Below are 17,295 nucleotides of genomic sequence, written 5' to 3' on the forward strand. Positions count from 1 at the left end.
TCAGACACCAAACCTTCAACAACCATTATCACCAGGGACTATTTCAGGCTCTTGTTTCAAATAAAGGATGTAGCCAAGCATTTATGGCTGTCTTCAGCTTTCTGCACCCCCCCAAAACGGAGGCATTGAAACAGATTAATGAAAGAGCGTTGTCTTCTGAACTGAAAGTTATGGCTTAGATGAATTCTAACAGGCTCACAAACTCACATCCTGAGAGCACTGCTATTGTGAAATCCCTGGATAAGGCAGCTGAAAGGCTCCCTCCCACCTCGGCAGGGGATGGCTCTGGAGCTGAGACGTGGCTCCAAGGGACAGAGCTGGGCTCCTGCTCAAAGCAAGGACACGGAACATCCAGAGCAAGTGCAGCACACACCCCACTGCCAGCCCCTGCTTCCCCAGGCAGCTCCCCTCAAAGGCAAACTCTCTTGGTGCAGCCAGTTTTTTGAAGTGCTTTCTTGAGAAACTTATAATCCTTTCAGGGAGGATAATTAACTATAGGAAAATGTAATCTATTTATATGCATTAATGGAAACTAACACTGTCTGGAGAATATATGGTTACATGACACATCCCAGAGCTATATTCATTTCCTTTCTGAGCAGTGGGGGCACATACACGGGTTTTATTTGCTTTCTTTTTGCTGGTTAGTCTTTGCAGCAATTTGGCCTTTCTCCCCATGAATCTGCATTTCCTTACCTCCCCCAAAACTGCAAAGCCTGACTGATTATAAAGGTTAATTATTATCATGTAGACAGAAAGCTACTAAAAATATGACAGAGGCTTCATTACTAACTCCCCATTACCAGAGCAAACCTCAAAACCTGGCTTTGCCTCCCAAGTCCTCGTTGGTGCTGTCTGGTTTTAGGCAGAGACAGATTTCTTCACCAGAAAATGTTTCTCAGTTCGTCTTCCAGTTTGTCTTTCTCAGTTTGTCTGGGTCACTGAGAGCAGATAAATCCCTCACAGGGCTCTATGACTGATGGTTAAGGACACAGCATTTCTACCAGGGAGCTTTGAGTTTCAGCAGGGAGGGAAAGCACTGGGGCTATGTGAATACACCTGAGAAACTGAACCCAAATGTTTTGATTGCAGGTATCATGCTGGGAAGAATGGGGAACAGTGGTGTCCCCTTGGTCAGCTTTTGCCAGTGTTTGAATGAATCTGTCATGAAGATAGTGGCAGTTGCTGTTTGGTAAGTAACTATTTTACTAAGAAAATCAATATTTTTTAAACAGAGTAAGAATATTTCAACAAAAGGAAATGCACAGGAATCTCACAAATTTATTTCCAGGGAAATAAATGAGGATGAACAGCCCTTAATTTTGCAGGGCCTCAGCATTTGAGGATGCACATACATCTGTCCCTGATCTGTACCATCTTTTTGATAGGACACCCTCTATGTTACTCTCACATAACAGAACATGGTATAGCTGGGTGGGGTGTGCTGTACAGCCCAAGGGCACTGCCAATCCCTGCCATGCCAAGAGGGATCACAGCCCACACAAAGGAGAAGCACAATGGGATGCTCTAGCTGGTACTTCCATCCCTTCCAGCACTGCTGCAGACCCAGCCAGACCTGCCAACACACTTCCCTCAAAAGTCAGAGGAAGAGCAGGTGGCTGCCAACAAGAGCTATCAGCTTAGCACCTTCTTCCCACTTCAGGATGTCCCCCAGTGTGGATCAGCCTGATGTGGGGCAGGGAACCAGCACTCTGGAGAATATATGGTTAGATGACACATCCCAGAGCTGTATTCATTTCCTTTCTGAGCAATGGGGGCACATACATGGGTTTTATTTGCTTTCTTCTTTACTGGTCAGTCTTTACAGCAATTTGGCCTTTCTCCCCATGAATCTGCATTTCATAGAGAGCACTCAGCCTCTCTTTCCAGCTACGTGGTTCAATCTGACTGAGCTGGGTCAGGAAATGCTTGCTTGGGTGGATACGTCAAAAGAGGTAGTTGATTCCTGGAAAAATGAGGAAGTACTGTCAAGTCTCTGGAGATGGTGCAGCTGCAAGTAGAAGATGTCTAGATGCTCCCAGATTTATTCATTTTTTAATCTAAAGCTTTTTGGCATCCATGACTTTGTATGCAGCTGCGCACAGAAGCACAACAGTTTTGATAAAGCACCTGTCCAGAGTGGATTCAGAAACTAACAATTCTTCTGCCTATTCATCTGCCCCAAATAAAACCTCTAGGCAGTCCAAGAGCATGTCTAATGCATGTTGGTGTTTCTCTTCTGTCTTCCAAAGGCAACATAAACGTTTACTTAAGAGCTTCCAACGAAAATCCATGAACAGCTTACATGAGCACAAACACATGAGAGGAGCTTAAGGATTCATTCCCCCTCCTCCCAATAATTTACCTGCCTGAAGCTAGGAAATCAGAGCTGCCTTTGGAACCAAAACGTTTTAAAGTTGTTCTTTGCCAGCACCATAACCTCAGCTGTGCTGAGGGGGACCCCACAGAAAAAAATGTTCAGCCCAGAGCTCTGGGCATCCTCCTCTGGTGTGGAGACAGAACAGCCAAACGCGGACTGTGCTGTCACTGCCACTGGAAGGAGCTGCCATGTGTCTGCTAATGGTGACTGTCTTTCTTTTTTGCTCAGGTATTTTCCATTTGGAATTGTGTTCCTAATAGCTGGCAAAATCTTAGAAATGGATGACCCCTCAGCCATTGGGAAGAAGCTGGGTTTCTATGCCATTACGGTGGTGTGCGGCCTGGTGGTGCACGGGCTCTTTATTCTGCCAATGATGTACTTCTTCATCACCAAGAAGAATCCCATTGTCTTCATCAGAGGGATCCTTCAAGCCTTGCTCATTGCTCTGGCCACGTCCTCCAGGTATTATAGAGTTTCTAGACAAATCCAGTAAAATACTTCCTAGCTCCTTACTACACCTACCTCATGGGAAGAGCACACTGTTGCTGTAGCAGTGCAGATATATCTGTATCTGAGCAATGGTCTCTGTGGAATTCACTGGTATAAATTTAAAATATAATATGTGTCTCAACATTTGGAAGTTATGTGGGAGCCACTGGACAATAATATTTGTCACATTGTTTTCACTTGGTTTAAAAAGTATTGGACAAAACCATTTTTTTGTAGAGAACTAGAAAGGAAATAAGTTCTTTTTCCATATAAAAAATATTGTGCTTCTACAAAGTTAATGTATATGAGGGACATGCAGTTTGTCCAGAATTCATTTTTGGTATTAGTGGGGAACCTCCTATTTCAGTCATGTGGAAACATTTTATCCTTTCCACTCATCTTTGTCTCTTGGTACATTAACAAAAGACTGTGGTTGCAAGCTATTGTCTGGCACTGGGAAAGTATTAACTGTTGTGCTCTAGGAATATCTTTTGCACCCTTTTGAGGGAAAATGTACAATGAGCTTTAACCATAGCTGAACAAAGGTACAGTGAAAATGGGAACCAGCTTGTGAACAGGCTATGAAAATGCCTCCCAACATGGATAAAGTGGTGCATGAGATGTGCTTGAAAATGCTGGAATTGCCTTACATGGAGCAGATACAAAAATGACAATTAAAACAACATTTCTGTGTAGCCGATATGACAACACAGTTTCATGGCATCTCTGACTGAAGGAATGTAGAAGATTAAAAGATGGGGGAGGAGGGAATTATTATTTTGGTACAGAAGGTATTGGATTTCCACTGTGACATTTTACAAGGTGTTTTTATATACAATAGTTTGCTTCAAAGATCAACATGCTGAGAAACACAAACTCAAGAAAAATTACTTGGTGGTGGTGCTTAAACTCTAATTACGCTTAAATAATTAAGGAAATCTTTTTTATTAGAACATAAAAAGTTTGCAGCTTGAGATGTCACCACATCCTTAGATTCAAGTAAGATGAGAATTTTGCACTCCAGGATGTTAATGTTGGAAAATCAGGCTCACATTTGACACACTTGACTACCCGCCCTGCTTCTCTAGAAATTCTCTTCTCAAAAACTCTTGCTGACAACTCAGTTTTTTAATCTGTGCCATTCCTTTAATTCTCTGGGTTTTTTTTTCCTAGAAAGAGATAGCTTTCAATAAAAATCTGAGATTTCTCTTCTTAGAATAAAAAAAATCCAACTTTTTAGTGTAGATGCCATTAACAAGGGAGGTTTAATAAAGACTTACAAGATCAGTAGGTATTCCAGTATTCCATAATTTCAAAATTATTACTTTTCTTAATTTTCCATATTATGCATCTGCATTGCATTTTGGTTTTATCAATTTAGGAGTCCTTGACTGGTCTGGAAACTGATGAGAGAGAGATGTCTGTGTCTGCTGAGCCTCTTTAAGAGAAACCAATTCTTACTTGAGGATTTTTTCAGCCCCATTTCCTTACCCCTTACAAGATGATGGGAAAGTGCCCTCTGACAGTGGGGAATACACAGAGAATTCAGCTTTCCCTTAGACCTGTGCTGACTTTGACTCTCCTGGGTTCTGATTCCCAGACAAGACCCTGTCTCTGGGGATATCAAGTGCTTTGGGACAGCACTTTCTCCCTCCAGCTGTGCAAGGAATAATTACTTTTAGGCCCAAAGAGGGTGTAGTTTGGGAACAGAGCTCTGGCACCAGCTGCCAGCTCAGTCTGCACCAGAACCACCAGCAGGACTTGCTACCAGATTTAGTATCTTTACTGACAGAAGCCAAAGTACCACCAAATTTAAGGTGAGTCCTGAGGGAAGGCTCTGAACATCTGGATTTGGGTCTTGGACATTTTTGGATTTAGCTGCTTGTCCCTCCTTAAGAATGTGTATATTTTGCAAATCCAACACAGGCCCAACATGGTTTCCAATGTTTTTCTGCCCAAATCACAGTGTCTTGTCTAGAGACAGCTGAACTTTTCACCTTCATTACACTGAAAGGAATGGATACTGCACATAACTGAGCTGTTGCCAAAAGAACATGCACAAATAACTGGGGCTGGACAGGACAGCTGCCTCTCCTGACAGTCAACACATCTGTATTTGGTTAAATAAGACTTGCCACAGGGGCATTATATAACACTTGTCATGTGGGTATTGGATTTTCAGATCATCCTAGAGGAGAACAAAGAGCTGATTTTAAGAATCCTGATGTGTTTCTTGGAGATGTGTTGGTTCAGGTCTACATCTAAAGATAGAAAGAGAACCACGGGTCAGTGTGCTGATACTCATTGCAGATACTCTGCACCTGTGGAAAGCTTGTTTTTAAAGCTAAGGATCAAACTACAAGAAGCAAAAACAATACCATTTACAAAGCCCAAGAATGTAACACAGGAGAACCTGAAAGCCACTTAAGAGCCATCTGATGGCACAGATTTTACTGAATCTCAACATTATTTCTGCTCATTTCCCTTTAGTGAAAGGTTCTGCACCCCATTCTCAGTCCCCTTATACTTCTCCAGAACCCCCAACCACAGCAATATTTTGGTTTGCACCAAATATCAGTGGAGAGGCAGAGGAAGAAAAGCAGATCTTTTTCCTTTGGTATATCCATCCTTCACAGAACACAAATGAATGTGCACAGCTCCTTTTTCCTGCATCACTGTGGGGTGCACAGCTCGTGCTGCCCTTGCCCACCCTGCTCTGGGGTGTCCAGGCTGCACAGTTGGGGATTTCTGACTCTGCTTTCTTCCCCTCACACTGCCCCAGATCTTGTCACCTCTTACCACATTGAAAAAGCAGAATTTGGACAGCAGGAAAAATGATTCTTGATTTTAGCTTTCCTCATTCCAATGGCAAGAGGGAATTTCGTTTTTCTAGGTCATCTTTCCATATCATTAATGAATTAAAGCAGCATCTTTTCAGTGGTACATCCCATCAAAAGAAGCAATTTTCATTTTCTCTGAAGACAAATTATAAACCATGAGTTTATAATTTATAAGGGTTTTGCAGCTTATGAAACACTAAGATCTTGGCTGTTGAACAGTGTAAATTAAAGGCAGATTTAGAAAGGGGAGATGAGATCAGTTTGCTGATTTTTTGGAGCAAATATCAAAATGCATTTGAATGATAAGATAAACAGAGCAGGCTGAACAGCTGTTTCCACAGTGACTGGCTGTCTCTGTGGCTCTCACTAGTAAGAGCTTGGCCTGGGCCAGCATTAGCTTATGCTCAGTCTCTGCAGCTGCAGCATTTTATCCCAAAATTGAGATAGGACTCTGAAAATGTATTTTTAATTGTTAGAGTTAATGTTGGGAGAAGATATCTCTCAGCTGAAAGTTTTGGGTCAGTTTTTAAAACACTTAACAGATTAAGATCAGTGCTTTAGAGTATTTTTTTTTCCTTGTAATAAATATTAAATGTCAGGCTTTAATGTTAGTGCTCCACTGTTTTACACTAGATAAAAGCAGCTTTCAAGAAAACAAACTTCACCTAGTTTAACTAGAAAGAAAAATGAGACAAATTATTTCATAGTCTTTTATAATATTGAAATGATATATTGATATTACTCCAAAACTACGGTAGGATTTTTTTTTTGCCTTTTCCTCCTGAAAGCCACCAATAACAAAGCCTTAAATAAAATATATTTTTCTGGTGTGTGCCAGATGATACAATATGAGTAAAAATGAAACATCATTGGATGACCTCTTCTAGGATGTTCTACATAACTTTTGTCGGCTGTATTCAGGAGAAGTTGATTTCTAGGAAACAGTTGCTGAAAGGGTAATCAGGGATGTAAAGCAGCAATCTTGTAAGAGAGAGGTTAAAAAGCCTGATTTGGTCAATCCAGGCTGAGAGAGGACGAAGCTGATTTTTAACATTATGTGTTGCAACAGCTGATTGTGCAAGGAGAAATATAGAAAGCACATAAAAGCAAATTTAGTGCAAATTGAGAAGACTACCTCTAGATCATAAATTAAATTTCTCATCTGAGCAGAGAGTTCTGGAAAGTCTTCCAGCAGGAGTTGGTAGGACACACATCCTACTAACTCTAAGATGCAGTGCATAAATTTGAGTGAGACAATGTAGTAGTTGCCCATCTAAGAAAGTAAAACAATCTGGAAATTTGCTTTCTTTAAATATCTTGCATGTCTTTCATCACCACTGCACTTACATTCTGACCATTTTCTTTATTATTGTAATATTTAACAAACAACAAATCCAATGTGTTGGTATGCGCCTTGGAAATTTTACTTCAGTCAGCATAAAATTCAAATGAAAGATACAACTAACTGTGAGACAGTGCACAAGTTTTAAAGTTGAATTTTTGCAAAATCAGTGTCACAAAATCTGTTTACAACGATGGAAATAGATACAGATTTCACTGCGTTTGCCATTGGTATTATGAGATTGTTTTGCACAGTATTTTTCACATTTCAACCAAATTATAACATGTTAATCAGATAAAATTTGCATGTTTGAGAGTTCAGCTCTCTGCCCTCAGAATAGGCAGACACTTGGGTTTAATATTCTGGTATGTCAGAGTGTGGGCAAGGTGGCAAGGACTTGTAAGATTATCTTTGGTCCTCATTTCCACCCAAAGAAATCAGACAGGGTTTTGTTACAGAAAAGCCAAATGTCTGAGGGAAGACTGTCTTTGAAAACAAGTAACTCTCCAAAACTGAGTAGCTGCAGAAAAGGGAGACAATGCGTTAAATAATTTTTCTTGGGAAAACCTCTAGTCAGAACATCTAGAAATGCTACTGAGTCTGCTCCTAGTTGCAGCTACTCCCAGGACTTTAAGTTTTATTATTTGTGAGCCACAGCCTCTTCTTTGATGAACATTTTATGGTAAACAAGAGGCAGAGAATTTCATTCACAAATGACTGAGTGAAAAATGACAGGCATGCCCGAGAGAGAAATGACATCTCATGAGCAGCTTGAGGATTATGGGGTTAGGCTTTGCTGTGTTTGTTTTTCAAAGTAAATATTGATTAAATACTAGGACTGTCTGAATTTAAACGTTTAATATACCCCAGTAACAGGAGGTAATCAGATTTCCATTGCTTTCTTGTCTTTCCAGCATATTTACATACCTAGAGAGAGACTCTGGTCTGGATTTTCAGGCAGTGACTGCCAGTTTGTAGTAAATCACTCAGCAGTCAGACTTCATAAAGTTATAGAAAACAGAGATATCATACTGAAAACATAGCCTTGTCTTTTTTCTTTCGTGTTTCCATGGCAGGAAGCTACTTTTGCTCTCCAAACACAGTTACTTTCCTCGAACAACAGCTTGCACAAATAGAAAATGACAACTCCTACTCATGGAAACATTTTGCTTAGGCATTCCTGCAAACTTGGGGTTGTGATTTCAGAGTTTTTGAAATCTCTCATATAAAATGTGCTTTTGTAGAACATTTGCAACGACTGAGAAAGAATTTGCAGATCCAATGTGTTAGCTTCAGTTGAGAACAGCTAATGCTCATTATAAAATTTAGGTATTGGAGCCACATTGTGATGTAAGGGTCACTAGAGATGGTGGCAGAGCAACCTGAACTGCCAAACCAGGGGGAAGACACCTGGATTTCCTGTCTCGGGGCATGTAAATCACAGAACAACAGGACACTGAAGATCACAGTGTCCCCTGTTACCATCTTTTTTAAGAGGTAACTTTGGAATAATTTTGAAGAAGTTTGCATCTATTTAAATAGTCTCAGATAGTGAGCAGTGAATTAAAATTGGTATAATAGCAAGGAAAATATTTTGTGATTTGTGTATTTTTTTCTGGTGTGTTACTTATTTTCCATACAAACTGACGTGCCATAAAAAATACCCCCTCACTCATTTGAATGCAGTCTCATTACTCATGACATCACTGAATGAGACACCACATGGTAAAGCGCAGAATGTTACCAGAAAGTTAATAAAATATACAAATAAATATATTTCAGTATATTAGTATTTAAAAATGTGTGCTTCTTATTAAAAATGAGAAAATATATGACCATATAGTGTTTTGTTAATTGTCTCAGTAAATGAAAACAAAAATCAGAAATATTTTTTAGGTATCAAGCTTAATTTAAAATTAATATCTGTCAAATGGTCTTATACCATTCCATTCTATTCCACACACATCTCATTTTCATATGTATACAATATTATATGATCTGCATTTATGTGGTTGTTATAGGATCACACAAGGGATGTGGGCAGATCTGTCCCAGGGAGAACATGGGATTTTATATTCCTAAATACAGACGTTTTGTCTGCATCTTTTATTTTCAGGCTGCTGTTGATAAGATCTTTGTCTAACCCCTCGCAGAAATAAAAAATTGTTTACATATGAGGTAGGACTGGAAGGAAACATTTTTAGAAACCATGAATGTAAAACAGTTTTCAGAGATTTTAGTAACAACCAGCACAGGGTGTTGTTCCCTTTCCTTGCATTTGAGTGTACAACACTGCCTTTGTGAGATTTCTGTCCCTTTGCTTCTTGAAACAGAAGAAGAGAAAAATATTTCTACCTTTGGGAAGCAAAATTAGCACTAACTCCAACATTTATATGTGTAACTGTCTTTATCCTCCATCAAGCAAAGGAGTGAGTTACCTGGCAAGTTGTGCAGAGCAAGGAGCAAGAAGCTGGGATGGTTGTGTGAAACCTCCCCTGCCAGGACCAGCTTTGCTACAACCCCATTCATTCCCCAGAAACAAAACTAACCCGGTGTGTGTTTCTGTGCCTGTTGTGCAGCTCAGCCACCTTGCCTATCACGTTCAAGTGCTTGCTGGAGAACAACCACGTGGACAGGAGGATCGCGCGGTTCGTGCTGCCCGTGGGAGCCACCATCAACATGGACGGCACCGCGCTCTACGAGGCCGTGGCTGCCATCTTCATCGCCCAGGTGAACAACTATGAGCTGGACTTTGGCCAGATCATCACCATAAGGTACACACCACACATCCCACCTGCTGGGGTTTGCAGAGGATCATGGAATCAGCTGAGTTGGAAGGGAGCCGTCAGGGTCATCATTTGGTTGAGTCTGAGGCATGAGTCGTGTGTGTAGCAAGAACAAAACTCATCTTTGCTGTTATCAAAGGATGCATCCCTCATAGAAGGGTTGTTTTCAACTAGCACAGAGATCAGGGACTGCCCAAAGAGGAATTGTAGTGGTCCTTTCAATAAATGCATGTGGACACCAGGAAATGTGCTTCTATTTGAAGATAACTGTCTAATTTTGCCTTTAGGCAACCCATTGATCACTTCTAAATTGGAATATTTTATTATTGTTGGTGTTTAAAATGTTATTTTAAACTTCACCACTGTTTCCAACTTAAAGTCTGATTTGTGTGTTCAAGTGAAAGGAAAATGTTAAAAAGTAGCAAAACTGGAAGTCTTACATCAAGTAACAGGGAATAGTGTGTGCTGGGAAGTTCTTGCAGGGTTAGAGGAAGAGAGAAGGAGGACAGAAGCTACTATCAGGGCAGGTTTTCACAAAGATGTCAGACCACTCAGATGTTTTTTAATTGTCTTCTCTGCTGCTTGTAAAAGCAGAAAGCTTCATAAACAACCATGCTCTCAGTGGGTAGAGAGTGTTATAGCTGTGTACTCCATCCTTGAAAGGTCTGTAATGGATCCAAAAGACTGAAAGATCCAGCTGAACAATTACTGCCAGAATAACTCCAGTGACTGCCAAAGAATTCCTCAGGGACTGAAACCTGCAGGTTTCCAGCAGGGAACAAATGATTATAAAAACATTCCTCATAGTCAGAGCTTTGTGCAATAAATTTGTGATCTGCTTAACTACCCACCCAGTGACCTCACCACTGCCCCGTTAACACTGATGGGCCTTGCCCATCTTCTGCTGGACCTGAAAACCTTCCTGACAGGAAGATGAGAGTCCTGAAACCAACCCCAGATGACAGCTGAGGTTTGCTAATGGGCTTCTGGCAAGACCTGGTTGGACTACAAAAAGAAGAAATAAATTGTGCCCATATGAGCTCTTGCTTCAGGCTTGCACTCTCTTTGAAAATTGTTGGAATGAGCCTTAGCTAAAATTTAGTCTTTTGTGATTTGGAATTTTGAGATTTTTTTTTTAGCATATGATGCTAAAATATGGCCCAGAGCAGACATTACACACACTCTGAAGTAAAGAACAGTAATTTTAAAAACGAAGGAGAAGGGTGATAGTAAATGGAAAGAATGTAAGCTCTAACTTTTCCTTACCAGAATCACCTTTTATCTCTTTTACCCCCCACATTAAGGGCTAGTACATAAGAACCAGACAGAATTAAAACAGTAGACTGAAAATACAAGTAAAGATTGTAAAAAATCCAGAAAAAAAAGAAAAATAAAAAGATTCACAAATGAAGAAGCTAAACAGGAAATCATGGTGGACACAGTACCATCAATGATGTAATCCAAATTCTAACTGTATTCTATAGGCCAAACCTACCCCAGATCTTGATAGTTTAGGGCCTGGTGATTTAAAATTCAAATAATTCTGTATGCCAGGATATTTTTGCCAGAGGGAAAAAAATGTTAGACAAATAATCAGTCTACTTTGCTCATAGTTTGTAAAATCCAGGTTAACTTCTATCAATGCAAACATTGACATAGCAAAGAAAGAGAGTAAAGATCCTGTTTTCATCAATTGATCATCTTACATAGAGAAACATCTACATTAAGATAAAGATGAAATGGAATAGCAGATGAGCTTGCTTGCAAAACCTTAGTTAAACATTCCTGATTTTACTCTCAATTAAGTCCTGAGGCTTTGTGGCCTGTTGTAAGAGGCAGAAGCAGTCCTGCTATGACAGCCAGTTCATAGCACTAACTGGAAAAAGCCTTTTAATGTTCATTACTCAGCTACTGAGCTTCTGTCCCTTCCTATCTATGCTCTATTACAATGTTATTAGGATGCTACACGAGTTAACTTTTGCAAAATGTAGTTTTAAGTCTTTCCCCTTCTGTATCACACTCATATACTAAATGTATTTTTTTTTATTTAAAGAAAGGCTCCAGGTAGAACTACTGCTGCTGCTGTACTGGTACACTGTACAGCTGTAAGCAAGGGACTGGATATCCCTGTGTTTCAGTTGCCATATGGGTGAATAAACTTATCCTCATTTTCCATAGTAGGTTAATGAGACTTAACTGCTTGCCAAAAGCTCTGACATTCTTGACTGATGAATGCAGAGGATTATCAGTGTAAATGCTTTCTGTCATGCTTTTACAACTGTCAATATTTGTTTTTTGTCTTTCTGCTGGTTGGCCTAGCTCTTGGAAGTTGCTAGTTGGGTGGAAATGAATACATCCAGTCACTTTTGCTCTTGGAAAAAGGAATTAAATCCCTCCCTTAAAAATAACATTATGAAAAAAATGCTTAGCCTGCCAAGTCTACTCTTGCCCTGGTCTCCCATTCATTTCTGCTTGCCTGGCTTAAAAAATGGTATGAAGGTCAAGTAAAAATACTTTCCAGAAACTGAACATGTAAAGTCACATTCACGCTTGCTTCATATTTATATCCAAGTATGCAAAGCCATGTGCTGTACAAGAGCTTCACCCCTGGCCCAGCCTCTTCACCCTTGGCCTAACCCTTGAGATGGATCGACAGTAAAGCCCCAGGCAGGGCCAGCCATGGATCTGCCTGGCACAGGAGCTGCCCACGGTGACCCAGAGTGTCAATGAGAACAGCAATGAGTGGGGCTGGCAGACTCCTGGCACACACAGCTGGGTGGTGTTGTGATCCATGAGAAGCTGGCAGAACTCAGCCTGGCTGGCCCCTCTGCTCTGCCCCTTTGATACTGAGAGAGAACAGAACTGCCCCACCAGTGCCAAGGCTGCAAAGGCTGAGGGTGAGAATTTAGCCCTGGGCAGACAGTTTGGCCTGTTCTTGCTGTCTCACCTGGATTCTGTCCACAAAACACTGGCACTTCCATGCAGCGCCTTGTGTAAGAGCATGGTTTAGAAACACGGTGTGGTTTCTTCCAGAAAGTCAAGCTTATTCCTTTCTTTCATTGTTAAAGTATCACAGCAACAGCTGCCAGCATAGGTGCTGCAGGCATCCCCCAAGCTGGCCTGGTGACCATGGTCATTGTTCTCACCTCAGTGGGGCTCCCGACAGACGACATCACGTTGATCATTGCCGTCGACTGGGCACTGTAAGTAACACAAAGCTCTTGAGGCTTCCATGGTGGTGACTTTGCTAAAAAAAGGCAAATGGTCTCTAGGAGTACAGCAATACAGATCTATATCTATATCTATATCTATATCTATCTATCTATATATCTATAAAAGGTAAAGGAAGTGATTATATAATTGGAAATGGTGTTAACTCGGCTGATGTGGACATTATATTGAAAAAGACAGACAAATGAGGGAGTCTACATGAATCTTAGAAATATGTCTTGCATGGAAAGGCTGAAGAAGTGGAGTCCATTTAGTCTAAAACCACAGCTGAAAAGGTCACCACAGCAGTTTTTTACATAGATAAGATTGTCCAGAAGAAGACATTGATCAATCTTCACATTCATAGGGTGGGAGGATGAAGAAGTAGAACAAAGTACCTATCTCAACTCAAATCCCAAAAAACCTTAAGAACTACTTTTATCTAGAAGGATAGCCAGGCAATGGAAGTGGCTGCACCTAGCCAGGTTGGATGATGATCTTCAAGACAAGTTTGAAGGTTGGGCCAGACAAATGTGCTTAAGGGGCAACTCTGGCACCTTGCCTTGGGCAAGGATAAGGGGCCAACACTCTCAGGAAACATGGTCTGCCTGCACTGTACTTATCAGCCCACTATATTCAAAGCCAACATCTCAGTGTAGTGAAGCACTCAGCAAGAGGCCTGAGCCACTGCTAAAGCCAGCAACTACCACTGTCACCACTGGCATCCCTGTGCCCACAAGAGCTCTGACAGCACAGTGATGGTGTGGGCTGTGTATGGCTACTGCTGCTGCAACCCCAATACAGTCAGCCTGAGTGCTGGCACCAACAGTGTCTTCCTTTCACCACAGATCCTGGTGGTGACTCTGTGTTCTCTGATGTCAGTGCTAAATAGGCAGCAGCTGCTTGCAGCCCCCAGTTTTGCAAGTGCAGCCATTCTGCAGAGAGGGCACTTTGCTGCATCCCTAGCCACGGGGGATTTAACAGCACAGGCAGGGGCTGAAATTTAACACACTCGGAATGAAAGGGATTTGTGTCACCCATGAGAAGAGTCACTTGAAAAATTCATAAGGAGTGGTTTATTTGAACTCTCAACTTTTATGTAAATGCCAATGAATCAATCAATTTTGAATAGTCTAGGAAGATGAATTATAAAATATCAGTCCCTAGCTCATTAGCATATAAATTAACTGTGTAACTAGCATATGCATACACAAGGAAATATCCAAATTATTTTTATTTAAGCTATATAAAATATATCTCCTTTAATACAGGGAGTTTCATTACATAGGGTTCTGGGTAAAAATGTGTTACAGGTCCATTTGTTGTATATCCTATTTTATTCAACTTTTATCCACCTATTTTTTGTACAAAGAATTGTGAGAAAAAGTATTTCCTGTCTAGTGTAATAGAATATTATTATTATTATTAGCATTAATAGGAGTCATGAATCTTGTGTTGTATGAATATTTTAAGACTGTATTACAAAAGCCTCTTCCCTCTATATTGCTCAGTTTTTGCCCAGCTCTTGCAACATCAACATTTCATTGTTTTTCCAGTAAGCCTTCCACTGTACACGGGAATTATTCTTCTTTTTGTCTTACACAACTTTTCAAAACAACAGAGAAAAGACTTTTCAGACTATAGTTCCAGATGGTATTAAAAGTGAGTAAGGAATAGACCCAATTTTCTGTCTTTTGCAGATGACCTTTCAAACAAAAAAGCATATTTCTGTATTTCAGCACTTGGTGGTTTCAAGAGCCTGCAGATGCAAAGTGTCAACATGGTTGACACGATGAATATTTTCAGTATTAGTTTTGGAAGTACTGGAGTATGAAGAATGCTTAAAGAAGGCTGGTTAGATGATCTCACGAGACTGAAATATCCATTACAATGCACTGCAGGTATTACAACTCTCTTGGGTAGCCATAACGTGTATGTGACCTTCAAACCTTTAACTAGCGCTTAGAGACATAAAGAAGAAAATCAAAACGTTTCCCAGCTCATTTATCAAACACAAGGTAAAAGTTTTGCATCTTTAATGATATGATCTACAGCTCCAATCCCGGTGACTCACAGGTTTGCACTGAGAGAAATGCCACCAGCAGCAGGCTGGGCTCTCAGTGGAGCAATGTCAGTGGTGTGTGTTGTGGTTCTCCTCATGCACAGTGCAGACTGCTCCATGCACTCGCTCATGGCCGAACAACGTGCCAGCCCTGCAGGAACAACTCCTTTTCTTAAGAGTTTCAGCGTGGAGCACTGTTTCCTTGGAAAAACCCTGTATTGAAAAGATGCTAATCAGAGCTCAAAAGGGAGCTCAAACTCTTGAGCTCTGCTCACACAACTTCTTCTCTACCACAGCTGACTTGTCGCACCATCCAAAATTCACAACCCTGAGTATCTTTCCAAGAATCACTATTTGATAATCAAGAAGGAAAGAAGTCAGTGTGTAACTGGAACTTTTATCGGTATATGCTGTAACTGATTTCTTTTCCCTGTTTAATATGTTCTTGTGGAAAATTTCTTCAAGGCAAAACTCAAAATCAGAACAGTAGGAATTTTTAAAAAATGGACTGAGCAAACAAGTGAAGGGCTGGGTCCTGGAGTCAACAACCACATCTAGGTGTAGGCTGTGAAATATTATTGCTGAAGTTGCTTGCAGTTGCACATACAATTTGGGTAACTCCACACACAAATGAGCTTTCATTCAGGAGTTTTCATGATAAATAAGCAGGCAACTGCATAAATATTTATATACACTGAGTACCTACCTGCCTACAATATCTGGAAAAAAAATATCAGCACAGAGTTTCAATTCCTTTCTATATTAAGATACTGGATCAGAAATCCGGGCACTGTTGATATTGGACCATCACTGACTTTAATAAGCCAAACATCTGGAGATTTCTGAACCTCCATTTTATAACCTACATTTATAAATTAAGTTACTAATATGACAGAGTTTCAGATGTATATGTTTTTCTTGGAAAAGATGTGATGTATTTCAGACTTAGAAGCTATATCATCTATTTGAAATCTCATCAATTTTAACTAATAGGTTCCAGTATGATTCAAGTGTAACACTTGTCTTTGACAGCCAGTTACTTTTGTCCATTTACGATCTGTATTTTAATAGATTTATTTTTTAGACAGTGGGTAAAAGGCATAAACAGGAAAGAAATCCTGTAAGTGAATAAATGTAAAATAGTTAAACTATATATATATATACAAAATACTGTCAAGGACATGAATTTAAATTGGAAAAGGTAATTGAAAATGAAGAGTCTTTGGAGCTACTGCATAGCCAGCATAAGAGCCAAAGTCACCACAGGTTTTACAGGAATGAACATTACTTAAAAATGGTCAGTGGCTGCTTGATTTGTGAGTGTAGTTGCGTAGCAATCTTCTGAATTATTTTGATTGCATCCTGCCCATTCTACCAATACAATAATCTTCTTAGGTAGCACTTTGGTTGCTGAGATTGGTACCATGATCACTAATATAAGGGACTGGTTGTGCTGGCTGATTTCTGCTTTTATTGAATTCAGACATTTGCAGCACCAATATCCAAATCAGGCCATACTGCTGGACCTTAATATACAATTTGGGACAGAAATGCAGGTGTGATGTGTGTGCAGTTCCATCTTTCCAGTGCTGATTCAGCTTGCAGCTCAAGGGGTACACAGCTGCTCCACTTAGCTCAGTTACACAATCAAGTGTGTGGCAGCACAGCACACCAAGCTCAGGAAAGGCTGGAAAACCCAACTGAGCTGCTCAATAACTAATGGATGCCTGATACCAAACTTCTTAACATTTCTAAACATTTTAGCTCATAAAACCAGAAAAACTAGCCTTCAGCCATAATCATGGCTGACAGAGGCACAGGGATTTACCCAAAGAGCCAACAGCTTACCATTACTGTTTCATTTTCCAGAGACAGGTTTAGAACAATGATCAACGTGCTGGGGGATGCACTGGCCGCTGGGATCATGGCCCACATCTGCCGGAAGGAGTTCATCAAGGACGGTGACGAGGTAACCGCGCTGTGAGCCGGGGTGTGCCAGGGCGGGCTGGGCTACGGCAAAGAACCTGCAAAGCTCCCACAGTTGGTCCCCCCAGTTTATAAAAGGAGTTTCAGAGAGAGGACAGAATTGGGTAATGGGCAGCTTAGCACATGGGGTGGAGGGATCTTTTTCCATGAAGTCATGTGAAAAGGCACTGGGGAGCAGGGTTTGCAAGGCAGCTGTGTCT

General features: G+C 40.6%; 1 protein-coding gene across 1 annotated transcript in view; it reads left to right on the top strand.

Moving 5' to 3' along the window:
* Positions 1-17,295, top strand: part of SLC1A7 (solute carrier family 1 member 7) — a gene marked incomplete at both ends in the record, with an annotated part of 48,124 nt that overhangs the window by 28,763 nt on the left and 2,066 nt on the right. Inside the window, 5 exons of the mRNA XM_083868131.1 lie at positions 1,093-1,192; positions 2,609-2,842; positions 9,631-9,825; positions 12,906-13,040; positions 16,979-17,078. Of these exons, the coding sequence (XP_083724257.1) occupies positions 1,093-1,192; positions 2,609-2,842; positions 9,631-9,825; positions 12,906-13,040; positions 16,979-17,078 (764 nt within the window). The remainder of the gene's footprint in view (positions 1-1,092; positions 1,193-2,608; positions 2,843-9,630; positions 9,826-12,905; positions 13,041-16,978; positions 17,079-17,295) is intronic.

This window comes from Zosterops lateralis, assembly GCF_965231275.1.
Source record: "Zosterops lateralis genome assembly, chromosome: 9".
Lineage (NCBI taxonomy): Eukaryota > Metazoa > Chordata > Aves > Passeriformes > Zosteropidae > Zosterops > Zosterops lateralis.